At 41.8% G+C, this 19,910-nt stretch overlaps 1 protein-coding gene across 1 annotated transcript; it reads left to right on the plus strand.

Moving 5' to 3' along the window:
- Positions 1-202: 202 nt before the first annotated feature.
- Positions 203-19,910, plus strand: DHRS7 (dehydrogenase/reductase 7). Its single transcript, XM_030451826.1, has 7 exons — positions 203-369; positions 5,377-5,529; positions 10,552-10,658; positions 11,657-11,896; positions 17,231-17,353; positions 18,788-19,003; positions 19,700-19,910. The coding sequence occupies exons 1-7, from the start codon at positions 234-236 to the stop codon at positions 19,733-19,735; spliced, it is 1,011 nt and encodes a 336-aa protein (XP_030307686.1). The 5' UTR covers positions 203-233; the 3' UTR covers positions 19,736-19,910.

Consider the following 19,910-nt stretch of genomic DNA (forward strand, 5'->3'; position numbering starts at 1 on the left):
GGTCGGGACCGTCATCAGGCCGCGGCGGGGGGAAGGGGCAGCGCTGATCAACCGAAGCTGCCCGCCCTCTGCCCGGAGGGTGGAAAGAGAGGCGGGGAAGAGAAGGAGGAAGAGGCCGGCGGTTTGCTGCCGTGGGGCAGGCTCGGTTTGAGCCAGCGGGGGCGGCTCCATCCGAGCCGCAGCCCCCGATAAAGGGGAGGCGGGAGGGCAGGGCGGCGGTTGCGGCGGCGGCCATGGCGTGGGGTTGCGCGCTCTGCCTGGCGCTGGCGGGCGCTGCCCTCCTGGCCCTGCTGGTGCAGCTATTCCGCTGGCTGCGGGCCGACGGCGACCTCACGCTGCTGTGGGCCGAGTGGCAGGGGAAGAAGCCAGGTAAAGACGCCTGCCAGCAGCCGCCGGGAGGGTGGGGGTAGCAGCGGCCCCGGGGGGGTTGGTTCGGGGTGGGAGCGGGCTTGGGGCGCTCAGTGAGGGGAGGGGAGATGGCGGCCTCTGAGGGAGCGGGGGGTCCCCTAGAGGGGGAGCCAGCCCTTGGCAGCTGCCCCGCAGTCTTGTTTGGAAGTTTATTCCCTGGGGGAATCATCTCCTCAGGGAAGTGGTGGATTCCCCAACGCTGCACACTTCGCCAGACAGCTCGGCAGGGTGCTGGGCCATCATCTAAACCCTGTGCCTACCTAGGAGAGTTTGGATCGGGTTGTTCTGGAGGTCCTTTCCAACCTGGCATTCTGTGATAATAAAGATAACCCCGAAAGTACAATTTTCCTGCCCTTAACGAGCGAGGCATTTGGTGGCTTCCTCACATCCACAAAACATCAGTCTATAAGCACCTCTGCGGTGACAGGGAGCTCCAGCGGTTCTGTGGTAAGCACTGGCTTGTTTGGACCAAACCCAGTTGTTTTGCAGCATTTCTGGGCAGTGTTCGGTTCTGGCACTGATGTGCGGGTAGCGGAGGCTGCCTGGGGAGTGGCAGGTCCAGGGAATGTCGAAGCAAGGGTTGGGAAGAGAAAGGGGGGAGCTTGGCACGGGTAGTGGTTGTGTTTTCCTTGTGTTTCAGTTTGTTCTGACATCTTCGGGTAGGTTCCAGTTGTAGTGCTGAAAGTAGAAAACATGAATGTTAGTGTATGGATTACAGGGGTTTCCTCCTCTGAGAATGGAGCTTTGGAAAGCAATGGCTGTCAGTGGCTTTGCACCACTTTTGTAAGTTGCTGGCTTTGACACCTGTGGGTACAAAGGTTCAATGAAGTGCCTTCAGATGGGGATTTTTCAACTCATGCACACGTTGATCTTTCTAATTTGACTGTAATGAAATACTATTGTATTTGATTGTAGTCAAATTGTACATTTGTATGTGATTGTATTTGGCTGTATTCAAATACTATTTCTGGACAAAGGTCTTTAAAGATCATATCTTTTATTTGCTTAATAGAGACTACTGATCAGAAAGGCCCCAAATTTCTGAATATCCTCCCACCCCCTCAGCTTAGCCAAAAGTGGAAGTTTGGGGCTGCTGTGGGCTGTGCTGGGTGTGGGTGTTTGAGGTTAAAGTGGGGAATTGGTGCCATCAGCAACCACCAGCAGCTTCATCTTACATCTGACCCATCAGGCAAAGAAGTGAATCTGAAAGTAGAACATGGGACACTACAACCCTTTCCCATGTGGGAAATGAAACTGCATATTGGGTTGAGACATGGAGACTGGGCTGAGTGAAGGTGGATCACAAATGTGTGCCTGCAGGGAATGGGGGAGAAAAGGTCTGGTCTTGATACCATGATCCCATAGTGGTCATGGGGTGAGGGGTGGCATTAGGAAGGGCTTGAGAGACAAGTAGGAGAAGCTTGCTGAGACATCCCTGTTTTCTGCTTTCAGTAGAAGCTTACTGCAAAAGTGCTAGTCCTTATAAGAGACAACAGTAAAGCATGCACAAGTTCTAAAGGTCTAAGAAATATTAAATATTAAAGGTCTAAGAAATATTAAATATAAACCTTATTTAAAAATAAATATTAAATATAAACCTTTATTTATATTAAATATAAATATATTAAATATAAATACATTTATATATATAAGTTATATATAAATATATAAATCTATTTTTTCATATAAAATGAAAAAAAATACTTGCTGCCTGTACCATCAGTTGGTTTTCACAATGCTCATTTTTCAAATGGTAAAAAGGTAATCAAGAACATTGCGAGCAATCTTGGGAAACACTTTGGGTGTGCAGCCCAAAGTTTTATAGTAACTGCAGGCAGTTCACTTAGTATAAGAAAACTACAAAAAAAGCTTCATGAGTGGACTTTGCAAAGATCACTGAAAGACTCAGGGCAGAGAAATAAGATAGATCTTGACTAATACAAACAGAATGGAAGCTTTGTCCTGAGGGATCTATGTGCAAGATGTCAAGATGTAGGAGCTCTCAGGTAGGTATAGTGCTATTTGAAATGTAGCCCTCAGTCTTCTTGGAAGCCTGGAAATCTTTTAAGTAGTTTCCCAAACTTCCTATGTAAAGAACAATGTAGTCATTTTCTGATGTAGTTGTTTCAATATGTAATGTAAGAAGAATCAGGCAGAATTTTGTCAACATAAATTCCTTTGCTTTGCAAAGAGTTGAGCTGTGTTTTCCTTCCCACCTTAGTGCTTGTAATCAGCTATAATGTGTACCTCACACAGCAGGATTTCAGTGGCATTTTGCTGATAGTTCAGCCATATATATGTAGAATCCTAACTGTTCCAATAGGAAAACAAGGAACAGAGCAAAAGATATTCCTTTAAATATGTTACCCCTTGTCTCTTCCTCCTCCTCATAATGTGCATAGGTAAGTAGCATGTGGATCCCATGGAAAAAAAAAGCCTTATTTTTATTTAAAGCTGTTATTGGAGCTCTCACTTTTGCAGTCATTATATTGTATTATTGCATCTACAACATTACTATGGAAATCAGAGTTTTTGGAGATAAACCAGAAAGCACACTGCTCTCTATGATATAAATGAGATTTTATAAGTTTATATATTTAAATGTGTATATTTTTAATAATATTTATGTATAAATATATACACTAAAATATAGCTATAAAGGAAGAAAGTCCTTGATCTGTGTAAGACCAGTTCCATTTTAATGATTCAATTCTACAGGGAGAATTCACTTCTGGATTTTGTCATTGGCAGGTGTTGTGGAATTGTTTCCCATCTTCTAAATATTTGTGTGATGGGAAGACAAGGGTAACTGGGTGCTGGATGACTATCCTTATGCATTGTGTTTCACTTACCATAAACCAGAGTTTTTGTGCTTTTCACAGGCAGCCTAATATTATCAAGCTGATGTATTGAAGCTTACATGTCTTAAAGTCTACTCTTAAAACGGTGACTAATCTGTGGTTCTTTAGAGCTGTGAGGAGGAAATTCTGTTTTAAACCTCTCCACCCCATTTATTTTTTCATTAATGAATTGATGCTTAAACCTTTTTTTGTACGAGCTATAAAATGTTGGGAAAGATCCCTAAACAGAGCTACAGAAGCACTTCTTGGATTACTTGCAGTACTACTCTGTTCAACCTCTCATTTGTTCTGCCTTGTTACACAGTGGTTAATGGTTAGTAACTGTATGATCTGCTTTTATTTCTCTAATTTGGAATTGTTAATTTTTAAACTTATTTCCTGTAACAACATTTATTCTAGAGCCAGCTGGTGGTTTGATACTTGTTCTACAACAGTGTTCGAGTCAGGTTTTCCATTCTGTTAACTCCTAGCAGCTCAGGTGCTTGGTAACTATCAGTACTGGGGAAGCAGTGGAAAACTTTCCTTGTCTCAGTTAATTATTCTGTCCGCAGACCAAGATCCTGAATAACTGCAGTGGAGGTGCCCAAGACAGGTTGGGAACAGGGAAACTGAGTGGTGGGAGGAAGCGGATTTGTTTTCAGTAGCAAGAGGAGTGTGGTAAGCAGGGTTGGAATTATGTCCGTGTGTGTTTTGTTCACGTAGTGTCTGTTTACATAAGTGTTCTGGAAAAAAAAAAAAAAAGAGAGAGAAAGGAGAGGGAAAAAAAAAGGAGAGAGAGAGAGAGAGAGAGAGAGAGAAACCCCCATGGGTTCAATAAACTGGTAATGTATTGGAGTAAAACTGCAGGAGTGTCATTAAGCTGTACAGACAGCAGCCATTTGGTGTAATTGTTAATACAGTGGCCATTCCTACAACTTCAGCAAAATCTCTTGGCATCTCAAGTTCATGGGCTTAGAATGCACCTCTGCTTTGGGAAGTGGCTCTTGTTGATACTGTTTTTAAAAGCAAACCAAAAAAACCCAGACAACCCCGAAACACCAAAGCTTGGGCTTAGGAGGTTTTTTACTTTGACTGAAATATAGTCAGCTTAAAAATAGAGAAAAAAATACTCACTGCCAGTTCCACAGACTCAAGCTGAGCTCTGTTAGTCAATCTTGAGTACTCTCTATTCTTGCCAGAAGGGTGGAAGGTTTTGGTGCTGATCTCTTCAGGGGATTTGTGTCATTAGGACTCTGAAAGTAGAAATTTGAAACACCATATGGTGTAGAGAGAACCAGGAACTGGTTGCTGAAGTAAACAGGAAGCAAAACAGTCCCAGCTGCTGGCTGCAGAGAAAATGAAATGCTTTGCTAGATTACATGAGAAGGTCAGTTTTAGTGCTTAAGTGGATCATGGAATGGAGGTGATTCCAAACAAAGGAGAACAGCTACATAAGCAGAGGAGTAAAAGGAGTAAGATGCTATTGTTTTCACTACAGGTTATAAAAGCATGCCTGGGCAGGAGCTATGAGTACATGGGAAATTCACACATGAGCTTACACCTTGGGAACTCTGTGTACTGTGCTCCATCCAGTGCAGGAATTAACCTGCAGCAGGTACAAAACAGAGTGGATGAACACCCATATGGTTTGTTATGATTAGCTGTCTTTGTTCTGAGGATTTTCTTCTGTTGACAATTACTTAGGAACTGAGGTGGAACATTATTAGGAAAGGCTTGGTTAGGCTTTTGTTTGGATACAATACAGTAACTGTTTCGTGTCCTTCCCAAGAATTCTCTCCTTCATTTTCCTCTGAAGCTTTTCTTAATAAGGTTTGTGGGACTGTTATATGTGGATGGCTCACAGAAATGCAATAACATTTCTTCCATCAGGTAGATAATCAGTGTTTATACAGACAGGCCTTGGAACAAAGTTCAAGTGATAACAGAACAGCTTTGAATGGTTTCACAACTGCATGTGACTGAAAAATAAAGAGGTGAGGATTTTATAATAGTAAACAAAAAATGAGCATACTTCTTAAAAACAGGATCAGATTATACCCCAGCAGTGACTTAAATGCTTATCCCAGCATTGGCAATTTGTTAACCACTGTCTTGATTCTTTTGATAGAACATGAACTGCGTGGCAAGGTTGTCTGGGTGACTGGAGCTTCAAGTGGAATTGGAGAAGAATTGGCTTACCAGCTATCAAAGATAGGAGCCCTGCTTGCCATCTCAGCAAGAAGAGAGGATGAGCTGCAAAGAGTGAAAGAGAAATGCCTTCGTAAGTACAATTTGCTACCTCATGCAGGAAGTTCCACTCTCACTCTGATGGAGTTGCCACCCAAATACCCATGTAGCACAGGAATAAATTCCATGATGAAAGTGAACTTTATACATAGTGACACTGTACATTTGAGGCTGATATTTTCTTTTTGTGAGAAGCCTTTGTATAGACTTGCATTATGAGTTCCTTCATAATTCCCAGTATCACCTAAAAATCTCTTCAATTCTAAGTGACCTTGTAAGGAACTAGATTAAGGAATAAGTACTGTGGGGAATGGAGGAAACAATCTGAGGGGTATCATCTTATTAAGAACCAAACCAGATAGCTGCATGCTACTAAGAAGTCTTCTTCCTTCAGGTTTGTGAATGTTACAGACTGACAGCTGACTTTCTGTTTGGAAAAGGAATGAATAAAAATGTTCAGATAAACCAGTTCTGAGCAAGTGCAAGCAAGAGGATCTCCTGTTCCTCTTTTTCTCTTCTGTTTTCTGGCTTGACAGCAAGCAAGATAATTAATTCCTATTGATAAAACAGAGGTTCTAAACATGATTAACATCTCTTTTTCAGCCTGTGTCCTCTGTAGCTCAGTATGCAGTGTCTCTTACTGAGTTTATTATGACATTGATAGTTTTTGGTTTTTTTTCTGATAATGTTGACAGTATGTCTGCAGTTCACATGGGATAAATGCTGGGGAATAATAAAATGTTCATCTTGGGTTAGCACCTAACCATTTCTAGAACGACTGAAATCTGTCAAGGACCTTAAAAAATTGCACTTATTTTTATTTTCTGGTGCTTAAAAAAACCAGACACTTAAATAGATATCTTTAAAAAAAAATGGGCAAGGGACTTAGGATGACAGTGTGATTAAGTGGGATTCATGGCACGATTCCCACTCTGTATGATGCAATGTTTAGTGGTCAGTAACTGTGTTTGCATCTGTGGCTGTTTGTTGTCATTGCAAAACTGGTAACAGTAGACAGGCTGGCAGGAGCCAGAATTTTGGATATGTATTTTCAGGCAACACTTGTATGAGAGTGCAGTGTACTAAGGAATATTCAGAAAGATTATTTCTATCCATGTGAACTGAGAGTACAGACTTACATAAGATAAATTCTGCCAACTTGAAGTAACCCTTTGAGTGTCTTAGGTGTGGTATGTTCTATCTTTAAAGTCTTAGATAGCCATGTATTTGGCAAACATACACTACTGAACTTTGTTTTAACTGTAGTTCCAAACTAGCAGGAATATTGAAACCTGTTTAGGAACACAGTTACTCTGTTTTCTAGAACCACCCTTTAAGTAGTGCAAGAGAATAATAAGGGGGCCCCTTCTGGCATCACTGCATGGCAGTATTCTAGCCCAGGTGTGAATTTTGCATTTGACTTTGAGCTTAAGGTTTGTCAGACCATTATTATAGCTTGTTAAGATGCTTCTGAATGGCAGTCTTCCCCTCCAGCATAGCAACTGTTCCTTTGAACTTGATGTTAACTGAAAATCTGATGAAAACCTGTGTTTTGTCCCATCATCTGACTCATTAAAAGATAATGATCATGAAGGGATACCACTTATAACTTGCTACCAGTTAGACTTTGAATGGTTTGAATATTTTTTCAGGACTGGTGATGCAGCCTGATTTTCACCTGCATTGTAATCTAGTCTTCTAGTTCCCCTGTATTTCCCCAATATATCTTCAAGGGTGCTATGGAAGACAACATAGAAAGCTACATAGTCAAGGTAAACAACATCAGATCCAACTATTTCATCAGAGAAAGCAGTTAAGTAGGTCAGGCACTGTATGCCCATGCTAAATCCATGCTTGGGTGCTAAATCTTGGATGTATAGGTTGCCCAGCTTATATGTGCAGTCTGTCCCTAACCTGACTGTCCTCTGATATCAGTAGTATTTCTTTCTCCCAGAGTCTGGCCTCAGGAGCATGGGAGACCTAAGAGGAGATCTTGCCAGTGAAGAGCAAGGCACAGAAAGCAATGAGTACCTTATGTTTTTGTGTGCCCTTCATCACCATCCCTATTAAACTGTGAGCTCACTCTTTGGTCTTCCTTTTAGTGGTGCTGTACCTATAAAGCCCTCATTAACTCTCACATTCCTCACTGGTCTGAACTCCATTTGAGTGTTGAGCTTCTTGTTTCCAACCCTGCATGCTGGGGCACTGGGTGCACGTGCTTCCTGGGCACCTTGTCCTCCCTGCTTCCACCTCTGTGTTTTCTTTTTTGCAGTTGAGTTTGAGTATTCAGTGGGGTTTGAGTAGCTTGGGGTGGATTAAGGAAGAGCTGCCTCATGGAACATCAATTTGAATTTGGCTGAATTATGTGGCAAAACTGGAGCTAATAGGCTTTAACATGCCACCCGTAGGTGCTATACACAGCAGCAATTTAACTGGATAATTTTCATATAAATGTCAGAATCAGGCACATCTGTCTTGTTCTGCATTCAGACACCACCCTGTGATAAATGTTTATGGATTCTGCACTGCTTAAAAGCTGAAGGGGAGGTGGAAAAATGCTCTAAAAGCTATGGTAATACTTGTTGAGTCATACAGATGCACACTCAACACTTCTCTGCAGGAGGGAGAGAAAACAACTTGTATAACTTACATGGTTCCTGCAAGTGGCTTCTGCATTTCTTCTCCCAACCACTCTTTGCAATGTGAGTTGAATTTCACCAGTAATTTTGGGGGCTGTTTTCTCTCAAAAACTCTAAAAAGGAAAGAAAAAGAGAAAAAGACAGAAAGGGTGTTTTTGGTTTGAGAAAGCTTAAATATTATTTGATAGGTCAACAGAATGACAGATAATCTATAAATTATAGAATTATGCAGTAACTGAGGTTGGAATGGACCTTGGAAGGTTTTGCTCAGCCTCTGCTAAAAGCTCATGTTCTCTCAAAGGGCATTGTACAAGATAGAAATTAAAGTGTTGAAGAACTATGAAATAAATGGTCTGTGCTGAGTAATGGCATTTACTGTGTTATGAGAAACTCTTTTCTTGGATTAACGTGTACTGAAAAGGTTTGTTGATTGGAAATCCTTGTGGGGATCCCAGAGGACTAAAGTGTACACTTGGTGTCCTACCAAAGTATTATTCTAAGTTACCATTACTTATTGGGTTTGAGTGATTGTAACTGTGTTTTAGTTAAAAAGTAACTAAAGCCTAATGAGTCATTAGCAGTTGGTCAGTTTGAGCCCGATGAGAAGCCAGGTAGTGTAAAGCTGCTGTGTACAGAGGCTTTAAAAAGACCTCTGGAAAATACACACAGCTGTATGAAAGTGGCCTTTGTTCTGGGTAAGAGTGAGCTTTGAGGACTTGGCTTCAGAGCTGTTGCCTCTGGTGGCCATGTGGAAATCACTGCAGCTGGAGATACTTCACGAAAGGATCTGAAGTAATATGTTAGCAGTTGTGTCAAATGATGAACTCTAAACTACAGCCTCCCACTTGGGAGTGAGTGTTATTGTAACTATAGAATCATAGAATGGTTAGAGCTGGAAGGGACTTCAAAGATCATCTAGTTCCAACCCCCCTGCCATGAGCAGGGACACCTCTCACTTGACAGAGATCTGATAGAGCCTGAGTGTTTTGGGGCTAGAAATCAGAATGGACTACTGATTGCCCCAAAACAAGAACTAGGCCTCCAGTTTGGCATTTCCTGAGGTCAGAAGTTTCTAATGTTGTATAAAAGAGCATTTCCTTCCTTATCAGCAGTCTGGGTCTCTTCCTCTGATTTTTCTGTTCTCCTGTATTGCTTTCTTGGCTGGGTTGACTGTGTGGTCTTCTTAATCCATGGCAGAAACACTTCACTCCCCAGTAGACTTCAACTGTGCAAATCTGCATGAGGTGGAGTGTCTCTGAGGGTACTTTAAACTACATGGATTTTACTGTGTTTTTTCTGGAAGATATGGAGGAAAAAATGCAGATGGATGAGTTGGAGGGTAGAATTAATGGAAATTCTGGTGGCTTTAAACCAGATGGATGGGTTTATTGTAACAAATAGCCTAAATACTAATGACCTTTGAACAGGGGCAACGTCTGGATTCCAGTGACCTCTTTATTTGTACATCACTGTAAAAGCAAAGTTCAACCTTCCCTGTGTATGTAAGAAATAGTAACTAAAAAAACAGAGCCTTAGGCTCCCTAAAGAGGGCAGCTGATTAGAAGGGAAAAGAGACAGTTGTGGCTACAAATGAATTTAGAAACAAAAATAGTGCTATCAAAGTAGTATGACATGACTTAAAAATCATGTTATATGTAGTTAAAGAAACCTAAAAAAATTAACATTGAAGATTTTATTTTTGTGAGTTACCTGCCCCAAAACCCCAGGGTAGCAAATGATTGCTCAAGAAATACTTTCTATGGAAAAGGTCAGTTGTTCTGAAGAGACAGTGGTAGAAACACTCAACATAAAGGCTTCAAGTGGATGACAGCTGACTTTCATTTCAGAAGATGGACATATTAAAAGCTGTCAGTTAAATAAAAACCTTCTCCTTCCACCTCCCCCAGTAATCGAGCTTCTCTAGGCTTTGCTTCATAGCTACTCATGTGTATATGTTGTGTTTTGGGTCTAAATAAAGATGGGTCTAAATAAAAACTGCTTGACCAGTTCACATACCAAGTGTCAAGGCTGCCAACACACTGTGCTTCTGAGTGGCTCCATGAAAAATTTCAGTAGCCAATAATCCTGTCACATGTTATTTCCAACTGTTGCACTTTACTCCAGAATGGAATTGTCTATATTGTGCTACACAAGCCTATTTAACAAAGTCTCAAGCTTTTCAGAATCAAAAACATGCTGATGAGAAAAGAAAGACCTGGTAGAAACAAGAAAAATGGATACTTTGTGGAGATCAAAATGAGCACAAAGGAAGCATTTTATTTCCAGCCAGATGTTATCATTTCTTAGTGTCTTTTTAGTGAAAACATGATATTTAAAGGCATGTTAAATTTCCTCACATTTCCCACCACTGTTATGTCAGTGGTCTTACTGGATCTCATTCACTTTATGGTTTTTAGAGACCAGCAACTTGAGTGAAAGTGATATTTTTGTTCTGCGTCTGGACTTGACTGATAGAAACTCTCATGAAGCTGCAACCAAGAGTGTTCTTAAGCATTTTGGCAAGGTAAGGTGTGCTTCTAAGGTTAAACTTGCTCATCTTCTCTATCTCCTATATTTGCATTTACATTTGTATTTCACTTTTATTCTATTGTATGGTAAATTGACCAGTGTCTGCATCTTTCTGAAGTTGCAAGTGTGAAACTTGCTAAAAAGTTACCTGAATTTTCATCCCTTCTGTTGCTTGCTCCTGAGTTTCTTAGGCTTTGCAGTGATGCAGCAATAAACAAATAATCACTGGTCATTACCAAGAACTGAAAATTTACTTGGTATCACCTGAATTTCTGGACCAACTGGAACAATCCTCATCTATTTATTTAGGGCTTAAAAGCATGTGTGAAAGTCGGAACCTTTATTTTGTATCTAATTTGGGTTCAGACAAATATATGGGACAAAATTAGACATCAGGCACTAGTAGGTTTTTTTGTTTTGGTTTGGTTTTTTTGTGTGTGTGCCTAGTTTTCTATATTTCCAGTCCAGAGTACACAGCTAAAATGATATCAGTCAGATCTAACTGATATTAAGTGCAATGTTCAAAGCTTCAATCTGACCTGTTTGATATTTTGATTTACCAGTGAAATTGTTAGTACCAGACTTGTCTCTTCTGTTGTAGTTGGTTTCTGGTTGGGCATAAAACTTATTTTCGATGGTCACTTGCAGAACCTGAGCATTTAGTGTAATTTGCTACAGCACAGCAAGGTTAAAAAAAATGTGTGAAAAATAACTTTCTAGATGCCAGGGGTCCTGTACTAGGAGTTAACCTTGTTTGGCATCAAACACTGTGCTCTTGTTTTGTTGACTCAGCTCAAAATTATCCAGTTCAAAGGGGAAGTTTAGTGGGACAAGGCAACTGCTGATGCTTCTTCAGCAGCTGATGTATCTTATTTGTATGTTGCAGAGACAAGGTTAAAGGGAAGAGAATAATCCCTTGACAATTGCCTGAAGAAATATACATATTAATATTTATTCTATTTTCTATTAATCTATCATTGTATCTTTCCTGAGATTGATGTTTTGGTCAACAATGGTGGACGTTCCCAACGCTCTCTGTTTGTGGACACAAACCTGGATGTCTTCAGTGCCATAATGGAGCTCAACTACCTAGGAACAATCTCTTTAACAAAACATGTCCTGGATCACATGATCCAAAGGAAAAAAGGAAAGATTGTCACTGTCAGCAGTGTGATGGGTATTATGGGAGCTCCTCTTGCCACCGGGTACTGTGCCAGCAAGCATGCTCTGCAGGTAAGTTAAATTTCTAAAATGAATTAAGTTTTGATGTGTAATAGGCCAGCATCAGTTAGGACTGTAGCAGAGGACTTTTTCTGTGCAGAAAGCACGAATTTCTCTGAATTTGCACACAGCATATGTAACTTCCCCATGTTTTGAAAATCCTTCAAAATTAGTTTGTGCTGAAATGTGAAATATCTCAGCTCCCAGTGTAGATTTATTTTCCTGACTAAAATTCAAGTGCCATCCTAGTTGGGCCTAACCCAATTTAGTAGTTATTCCAATGTGAAGTAGTTAAATTCCAAGGTGAAATGCCAAGACTTTGAGGCCTTCAGATAAAAGATTACCTAAATCAGAGGGTTATTCTCTTTCACATAGAAGCCCAAATGTTCTCATCTTAATTCAGTTAGGGAGGAAAAGTCAGTGGTGATAGTTTGAAGACTACATGAAATTAACAGTAAGTTGAAAACAGTGATTGGTAAAGCAAACTATTTGGAGAAATGAGAATTCCTGGTCTATTTGGGAACATCTGAACAGACCTTTCCAGCAGTTTTGGATCTTGCTGTAATGTAGAGAACTGCAGCTCATAATGTCTTGGGAAGTCATCTGCTGAGTAACACTTTTCTATATTGCTTGGAAAGAGGTTTTGAAAGTGGTCTCGTGCATGGAAAAACAGAAAAGAAGAGTTCAGAGAAGTATCTGGGGAAAAGACTGCCTGTATCATTGGGGAATGGTTTGTTTAACTGGTAAATTTGTTTAGACATTTATTTTTCACCACTGTTTGACTTCTGCTGCCTTTTGACCTCTGTAAAATAAACTTCAGCTGTGCTCAGTGATGGTGTAAAAATCTGGCACCCTGGTACTGCCCTGCTAGACTTAAACTTATAAGCAGAGTAAACAAGTGGGCTGAAGCTATGGGATCAATGTATTTCTGACAGTTTGACTAACAACAACAAATATTTAACACGTGGCTGACACTGGAAAGCCACTTGGAAGACTGTAGATGTAGAGGACAGATGTCTGCTCATAAAAAGTTTCCAGTTAGTGACAGGGAGTCATCTGCTCCTCTTCATTTGAGCAGCAGTGGTGAAATTGCCCATTAGAGGCCAACTTTTGCTTTAAGTCTAGTAGATTTAAGTGAGAAGAATGCAATGAGCAGAAGCATTAATTCCCTGTATGCCTCTTTATTTCTTCAGCATTCTTCCAGTTGAATTATCTTATGGGTGTGGTGTAGTTGGTCTCAGCCTGGCTAATTAGTTGCAGAGCACAAGGATCTCATATGTTGCTTTAAAAAAATTCTCAGACCTCTGGATCTAATGTTAAGATCAAGAACAGGGCAAGGTCTTAAAGAGAAAGTTTACTAAAATTTTGGGAATAATTAAAAATAAGCTAACTGGACTGCTTATATCCTTATCAGCTTCTCAGCTGATACTGAGTAACCTTGTTTCAGTTACTTCAGTTACTTCAGTTCAAGGAAACTCAGTAACCTTGTTTCATTCACAGTAATTCTGCAAATACTGATTGCAGGTGTTAAAATATGGTTTGAAATGTAGATTTTGTTGAAAAGAATCTTTCTGAGAGTCTCATGAATCTGGAGTTTAGCTGTAACTCCAGATGAATCAGTGAAACCCTCAAAAATAGAAAAGCTTTTTTGAAATGTCAAACTTCAACAGTACAGTTCAGGTGTAGGATCCTGTAGGTGTGACAGTTCTCTTCAGATAGCCCAGTAGCCCATCTCTAATGACCAAGAAGAAATGGCTAGAGAGGGGGTAGGAGAAAAATAAAATAAAGCATGAAGTGATGTTTCTCTGTTGTGTTTTTCCCAGCATCAACCTTTATTCATGCCTTGGAGCCTAATATAGCTGACACTGTTAATGCTGTGATGTTAATTATACCTTTTTTGAAGTGGTCCCTCCTTTTTTGTGTGTGGGGGTTGTTGTTTTTCCTCTTAAAATTTATTTTAAAAAGCAGGTGGAGGAGGGAAGAAGGAATTCTGTTAAGAGTTAAACTTTTTCTTGAAACAGTTGTGCTTTGGTTCATGCCAACTGGAATTCTTCATAACAACATTCTACTGATGAAATTACCATTTATATCAGTTCTGGGAGTGCTGTAAGAGCATGATGAGTCAAGTCCATGGGAATCTGCATCTGACTGGTGCAGTTTCTCTCCTATTGTGCTGATGCTCATGGAAATCATGTGCCATTCATCTACTTGTAATTCATAGAGTTGGTAGCAGATGGAGTGGATGAGAAATGGTTCCTTCAAAATGTTCCTTAACCAGGAACTAATAAGCACCTGGACTGCACCGAGCAGCAACCACTACTCTCTGGTTACTCCGTGGTCATTAGGGGAATTACTAAATGTTTCTGTCATAACAGGAGTCAGTTCAGCCTTGCCTTCTTCAGCATCTTCTGGGATTTGCTCACCAAGCTGGAAAGGCCCAGAGGTAGCTTAAAGCAGTTCTTGTTCCACAGTCCCTTTGTCTGTATGTCAGACATGCAGTCTGGACTGGGAATGCTCAAATTCTTCCTCTGGCACTCGAGTTCCTTCACTGCTCCCAAATCTGGGTCTGTTCTGACTGAAAAACACTGTCCTTCCTTAGAAATTTTATGCTTCTCTTCTGGGAGGAAGTGGAGGAATTTTGTAGCACTTACCTTTGGATATCAAAGATGAATGTTGGAATTAGAGGACCTGGGTATACAGTAGGTAAAGCCTCCAGAGGGAACTGGGAGTATGTGAGATTCTGGTCTTTGAGAGGTTCAGCACATACCAGCCAGGATTTTAGCTGAGCAAGTGTCCTGGCCATCCTAAGTTCCTGGTGTTTAAACTACAGGGTGTAAATTTGGAACTGTGGCACAGGGGAGGGAGGAGCCACACAAACCCCTTGGAGTGAAGAGGGACAGCAGAATGGCCAGAGAGCAGAAACAAGAGAACCCTTTAATAAAATAGCACTGACTGGCAGTGCTACTGAGGATCTCCAAAGAGAACAGGAGCTCACTGGGCCAATGCTCAGCTCTTGGTATTCTGCAGCTTGCTCAGGTCAGCAAGGATCCCTTTGTCAGTCTCAGTGGAGTGTCCCAGAGCCTTCTGCAGGAAGGTGTCTGAGCTGGATGTCCTCTGTGCCATAATGGAGCTCAACCACCTCAGTTCTACTGCTCTGTGTGGCTACTCAGCACTGTGAGCAGGTGCCCATTTTTAGGTAGAACTTGGATCCCAGAAGCCTCCCAGCATGTGAGCAGGAGTAAGTGCTTTGTCACAAGTGACTGAGCAATGTTTCTGGCTGCCTTTCTCTCACAGACACACACCCTTTCCACCTCCTCGACTCCTGGAAGTAAATCTTGGGTTTGTCTCCTTCAGGCAAAGTGGGAGTCAGTTCTGCTCCTCACCATCCCAGATCTACAGGGAGTGGTGAGGGCTGGGAGAGCTCTTGCTTAGTCCTGCTGGTGCAGTTTGGTGTGGATGGAGTAACTGATGGGTGCCCAGAGGAGGGCAGATGCCTCCTCCTCCTCCTCCTGTTTTTGGTCTAGTGTGCTTTTTACTTGTTACTCCTTACTCATCTGATGGCACATCACTGGTGACAGGGCTGCACACCTTAGGGTTTAAGGGGCTCAGGTAAGCAGCCTCAGGACCTTTTGAGGAAAGGAGGGGATGTGGAAAGTGCAGGTGAGGGCTCCAACATTAGCTTGGAGTGGTGGATAAAGCAGAGCTGTGCTGGTGCTACATCTGAAGGTGTGCACCAGGGGTGGAGAAGGGGATTACTCTAAGGCAGGAGGTAATCCAGGGGAGTGCCTCATGTTTTTAATCTGAAACAGCTGGGTGGGTGGCAGATCTGAAATGCTTCCTGGTGTGTCCAGAGCAGGCTTTTGGCATACAAGTGCTTTCAGTGTTAGAACTCAGTCTCCTAGAAGTTGCACATCTCTGGGCTTTGATAACATGCTGGGAAGATCTGATACAGGGCCTGCAGGTCCTTATAACTTTATAGAATCATAGAATGTTAGGGGTTGGAAGGGACTTTAAATACACCCTCAGCATTTTACAGAACCAAATTGCAAAGCCTGGATGAAAGCCAGAACCTGGAATTAGTCAAGAGCAACTGAGAATTAAGAACCCATGTTCCAGGTCTTGCCTAGCTTCAGTGGCTTGTCCCAGTTGCCTATTTCTGTGTCACCACAGGACTGATTCAAGCTCTGTGTTGCAATTTAGTTCAGAGCTCTTGGTCAGCCAGCCCTCTCCCCAAGATGGATGGGTGCACAAATTATAAAACTTCTCCCACTGTAGTGACAATTTATCACCCTGTACTCACCCTCTCTTTCTTACATATTTTAGAATAATATGCTTTAGAATAATATGCTTTAGAATAATATGCTTTAGAATAATATGCTTTAGAATATGTTTTAGATGTTTTAGAATAGTATGTTTAGAATAATATGTTTTAGAATAAATACAGAGAATGTTTGTTAAACAGGGCAAAGCTAAGACATGAAATGGTGTTTGCTAAATCAGCTCTACAGGGTTTAACCAGTTACTCTGGTGGGAAGCACCTTCCTGAACTGGCCATGTTGCCTGTTGCTATCTAAATATGAATAACCACAAGATATTAAGAAAACCTTTATTCTGAGAGCATAAAGATAATAAATACTTGTATTTTTAAAATTAAAGTTTAATTTGGAAACACTGGTAGCATATGCCTGAGCTGAAATAATATTTATATTTATGAGGTTAAAAATTTCAAGCTCTGCAGTGGATTTTGTGATGCAGAACTACCCCTTAACATACCAGGTGCACCTTTGAATTGATAAGATGAAGTTTTCCTCCTTCCCTTACATAGAATAAGTGCCATTTCCTTAATAGAAAAAAATTTAAAATCTTCAATCTCACCACAAAGGGTAATTCACCTGCAAAAGACAATTTCCATGGTATTGCAGTTCTTACACTTAGTGGCCTTTGCAGGACCAAACCAGTGAGGCTGAGCACTTGTTGCTGTGGGTGACTCCAGTGGGAGCTGAAGATGTGCAGCATCTCCAGCCAGGAGCTCGTGTAATTCCCTGTCAGTGGAACTTGTCCTCAGAACAGGGACAGTAGAATCTGGCTGTGGTTTAGGGGCATTATTGTGTGTTCAGTAAGTCAAGGAGAGATTCTTCAGTGAATTATATATCAGTGGTGTCTGATTGCAGACAAAATCTTAATTTAGCTGTTTAACACAAGAAGTCAAACAAAGCAGTAGGAATTGCTTGTGGTGGGATAATGCTATATTTACAGTATAGAATTAGAATGAGAATATGTAGTCAGTAAAGCCTTGCTACACGTGGAAATATGGCAAATGAAGATTGCAGTAGTCTTTTCTTCCAGGGTTTTTTCAACTCTCTTCGGACTGAGCTGACTGACTACCCTGAGATAAGTATTATCAACATATGCCCAGGACCTGTACAGTCTCAGATTATACAAAATGTCTTTACAGAGGAACTCTCAAAGGTGAGGACTCATTTCTGTTGTGATAAATCCAACTTTTGCTGCAGGCCCAGTGATCCTTTTGTGGTTTTCCTTTTCTCAGACCAAACACTAACCTCATTTTCTTACCCAGAAATGCTTTGACTGGTGCAGAACCATGTGTAGTCTTGTAATTCTTTGTGGTTTCAAGTCCATATCAACTGAAAGTAAAGTCTGAGTATTGTTATGCCTTTTCTCTTCCCACCTGTGCAGTCCAACTCCAGTAACATTTACTGTTACAGCCACCCTGCTGCAGTTTGGGGGGAAAGGCCAGGATTTTCTGGACACAATTCTGCATGCACAATACTGTCCTTTCTGCACAGGTAGCTTTTTGTTTGCCTTGGTCACGATGTCCCCTGTTTGGTTGATGCTGTTGTTGGCAAAGCCTCTGGAATCAGCTGATGCCAGGCATGCATTCTTTTCCTGTTAGCAATTGTTCAAGGAGAAAAAGCAAAACCTTCCAACTGCTCAATTGCTTTTAATAAAGGCTGTGTAACAAAGCAGCTGGCAAAAATTGCTACTGTGGCACATCAAAATGTGATCTGTCCTAAATTCAGTTGATTTTAAAGCTCAGGATAACCCACCAGTGAGGGAGTAAGGGGGAAAAAGTAATAATTGCCCATTGTTGAACCAAGTTCTGAAAGGATTTTTGGCTTGCAAATCTTCAGACTTCCGTGAAAGAAAAGATGTGCTCTGTGAGCAATCTGGAAGGCTTGCAAAACAAATTCCTCAGATTTCAGCATGGCAAAAGACCAAGGAGGAAGTCTGAATCTCGACCAGAATTGCTTTTGCTCTGGGAGACAGAAGGACAGATGGATAGAGCAGCCTCTTGTTGCTGGAGTGAAATGCATGATCATTCACAGGGCTGTGGCTCATGGTCACTAAGCAGTGCATGTGGACAAGACTTCAAGAGACATGGAAGACATGTCCTGCCACTGAAGAAGCCTGTTGCTTGTTTCTTGTTGGAGGTGGCTGCCCACAGAGCAGAGCTGGCAGGAATATTTAATGTGGAACGTGGCCTTATCTGCTGACCCTGTTACTGAGTAACTTGTAGCATGTAATGGGGAGGGCAGCTGGAAGTTTCTCAGAAGGGGTAACCTGTTCTGGTGCATCTGTGTCATGATAAAGTGGAAGCCATACTGAAGCATGACAGAGTCTGGAGATCCATCTACTTTTTTAAGCCATCAATCAAGACAAACCTCAATAAGGGTGCTTTATTTCAACGTGTGTGCTAAAGGAAGGTGGGAAGCGTTCCCACACAGAAGACTAAAGGATAATGAGGGCTGGGTTCCCCAGCCCCCAGTCTGGGAAGGGAATGGGATGGATGGATGGGGAGGGATCCATCTGTTGCCCAGGGCCTGTCCCTTTCTCTGCCATGACCAGAAATCTTCCTCTGACCCCTCCTTGCTCTCCCTTCAGTCCCTAGAGAACAGTGGGGATCAGTCCCACAAGATGCCGACCGCGCGCTGTGTCCGCCTCACCCTGGTGAGCGTGGCCAACGACCTGAAGGAGGCTTGGATCAGTGACCACCCCTACCTGGCTGTCTGCTACCTCTGGCAGTATGCACCCACCTGGGCTTGGTGGCTGATGAACAGAATGGGCAAGAAGAGGATAGAGAACTTTAAGAGTGGAGTGGTAAGTTTATCCCTCTCTCTGCTCGCTTGCTTTTTTTACTCTGCTGCTGACAGACTCTTTAGCCATGGGAATGTTAGGATTGCTTTTTGGATCCCTTTCTTTTTCCCCCCACCCCCTCCTTATTTCCCTAATGGCTGAGGCCAGGCCAGACTCCATTGCTGCGTGCCAGTAGTCTGGAATTCCTGCAGCCCAGTCAGGACATTGGGTAGTGCCAAAGCTCTCACCCTGATCTTCAGCAACAGAGGCTGCAAGTTCAGATAACCCAGAGCTGAGCTGTGAGAGCATAAATTATTTAATGTGAGTTGGAATTAAGACCCTTGGAAATCCTTCCCTTGGCACTTCTCCCTGAGTGGTGTCTGGTTTCTGGAGCAGGCAGGTAGTCTGAGCACTTCCCAGCATTACTGGTGGCTCTTCACTCAGTTACAACCCTGAAGGCAGGGGTGTAGTTCTTGCACTACTGCCTGGGAGATGGTATTTTTCTTACTTTTTTTTTTTTTTGGTCTTGGTATAAATAAAAAAAAAGTACTCCAAAAGCAGGAAATGAAAAAATAAAGGGTGGCACATGCAACTTCAGACTGCCTGCTTCCACACTGTGACTGCCCACTGGCATGAGTTGTTTCAAGCAAAATAACACTGGGGCTGAAGGGCTGAAGTAGGGGTGGGGGGAGATACTGATTTAATGTTCTCTCACTTCAGGATGCTGATGCCTCTTACTCAAGGAAGAAGAAGTAAGGACAAACGTGTACAAAATCCTCTTTGTGCTAAGGCTAGAAACTTTTTTCATATCACATGACTGCAAACAAGCTTTTTTTTATCTGTTGTATCTTTGTCATCATGTAACTTGACAAATCTATCGGGCTGTATATACATTTAACTAAATAAAAAATATCTCAATGTATCCATTTCA

Source organism: Calypte anna, chromosome 5A, assembly GCF_003957555.1.
Source record: "Calypte anna isolate BGI_N300 chromosome 5A, bCalAnn1_v1.p, whole genome shotgun sequence".
Classification (NCBI taxonomy): domain Eukaryota; kingdom Metazoa; phylum Chordata; class Aves; order Apodiformes; family Trochilidae; genus Calypte; species Calypte anna.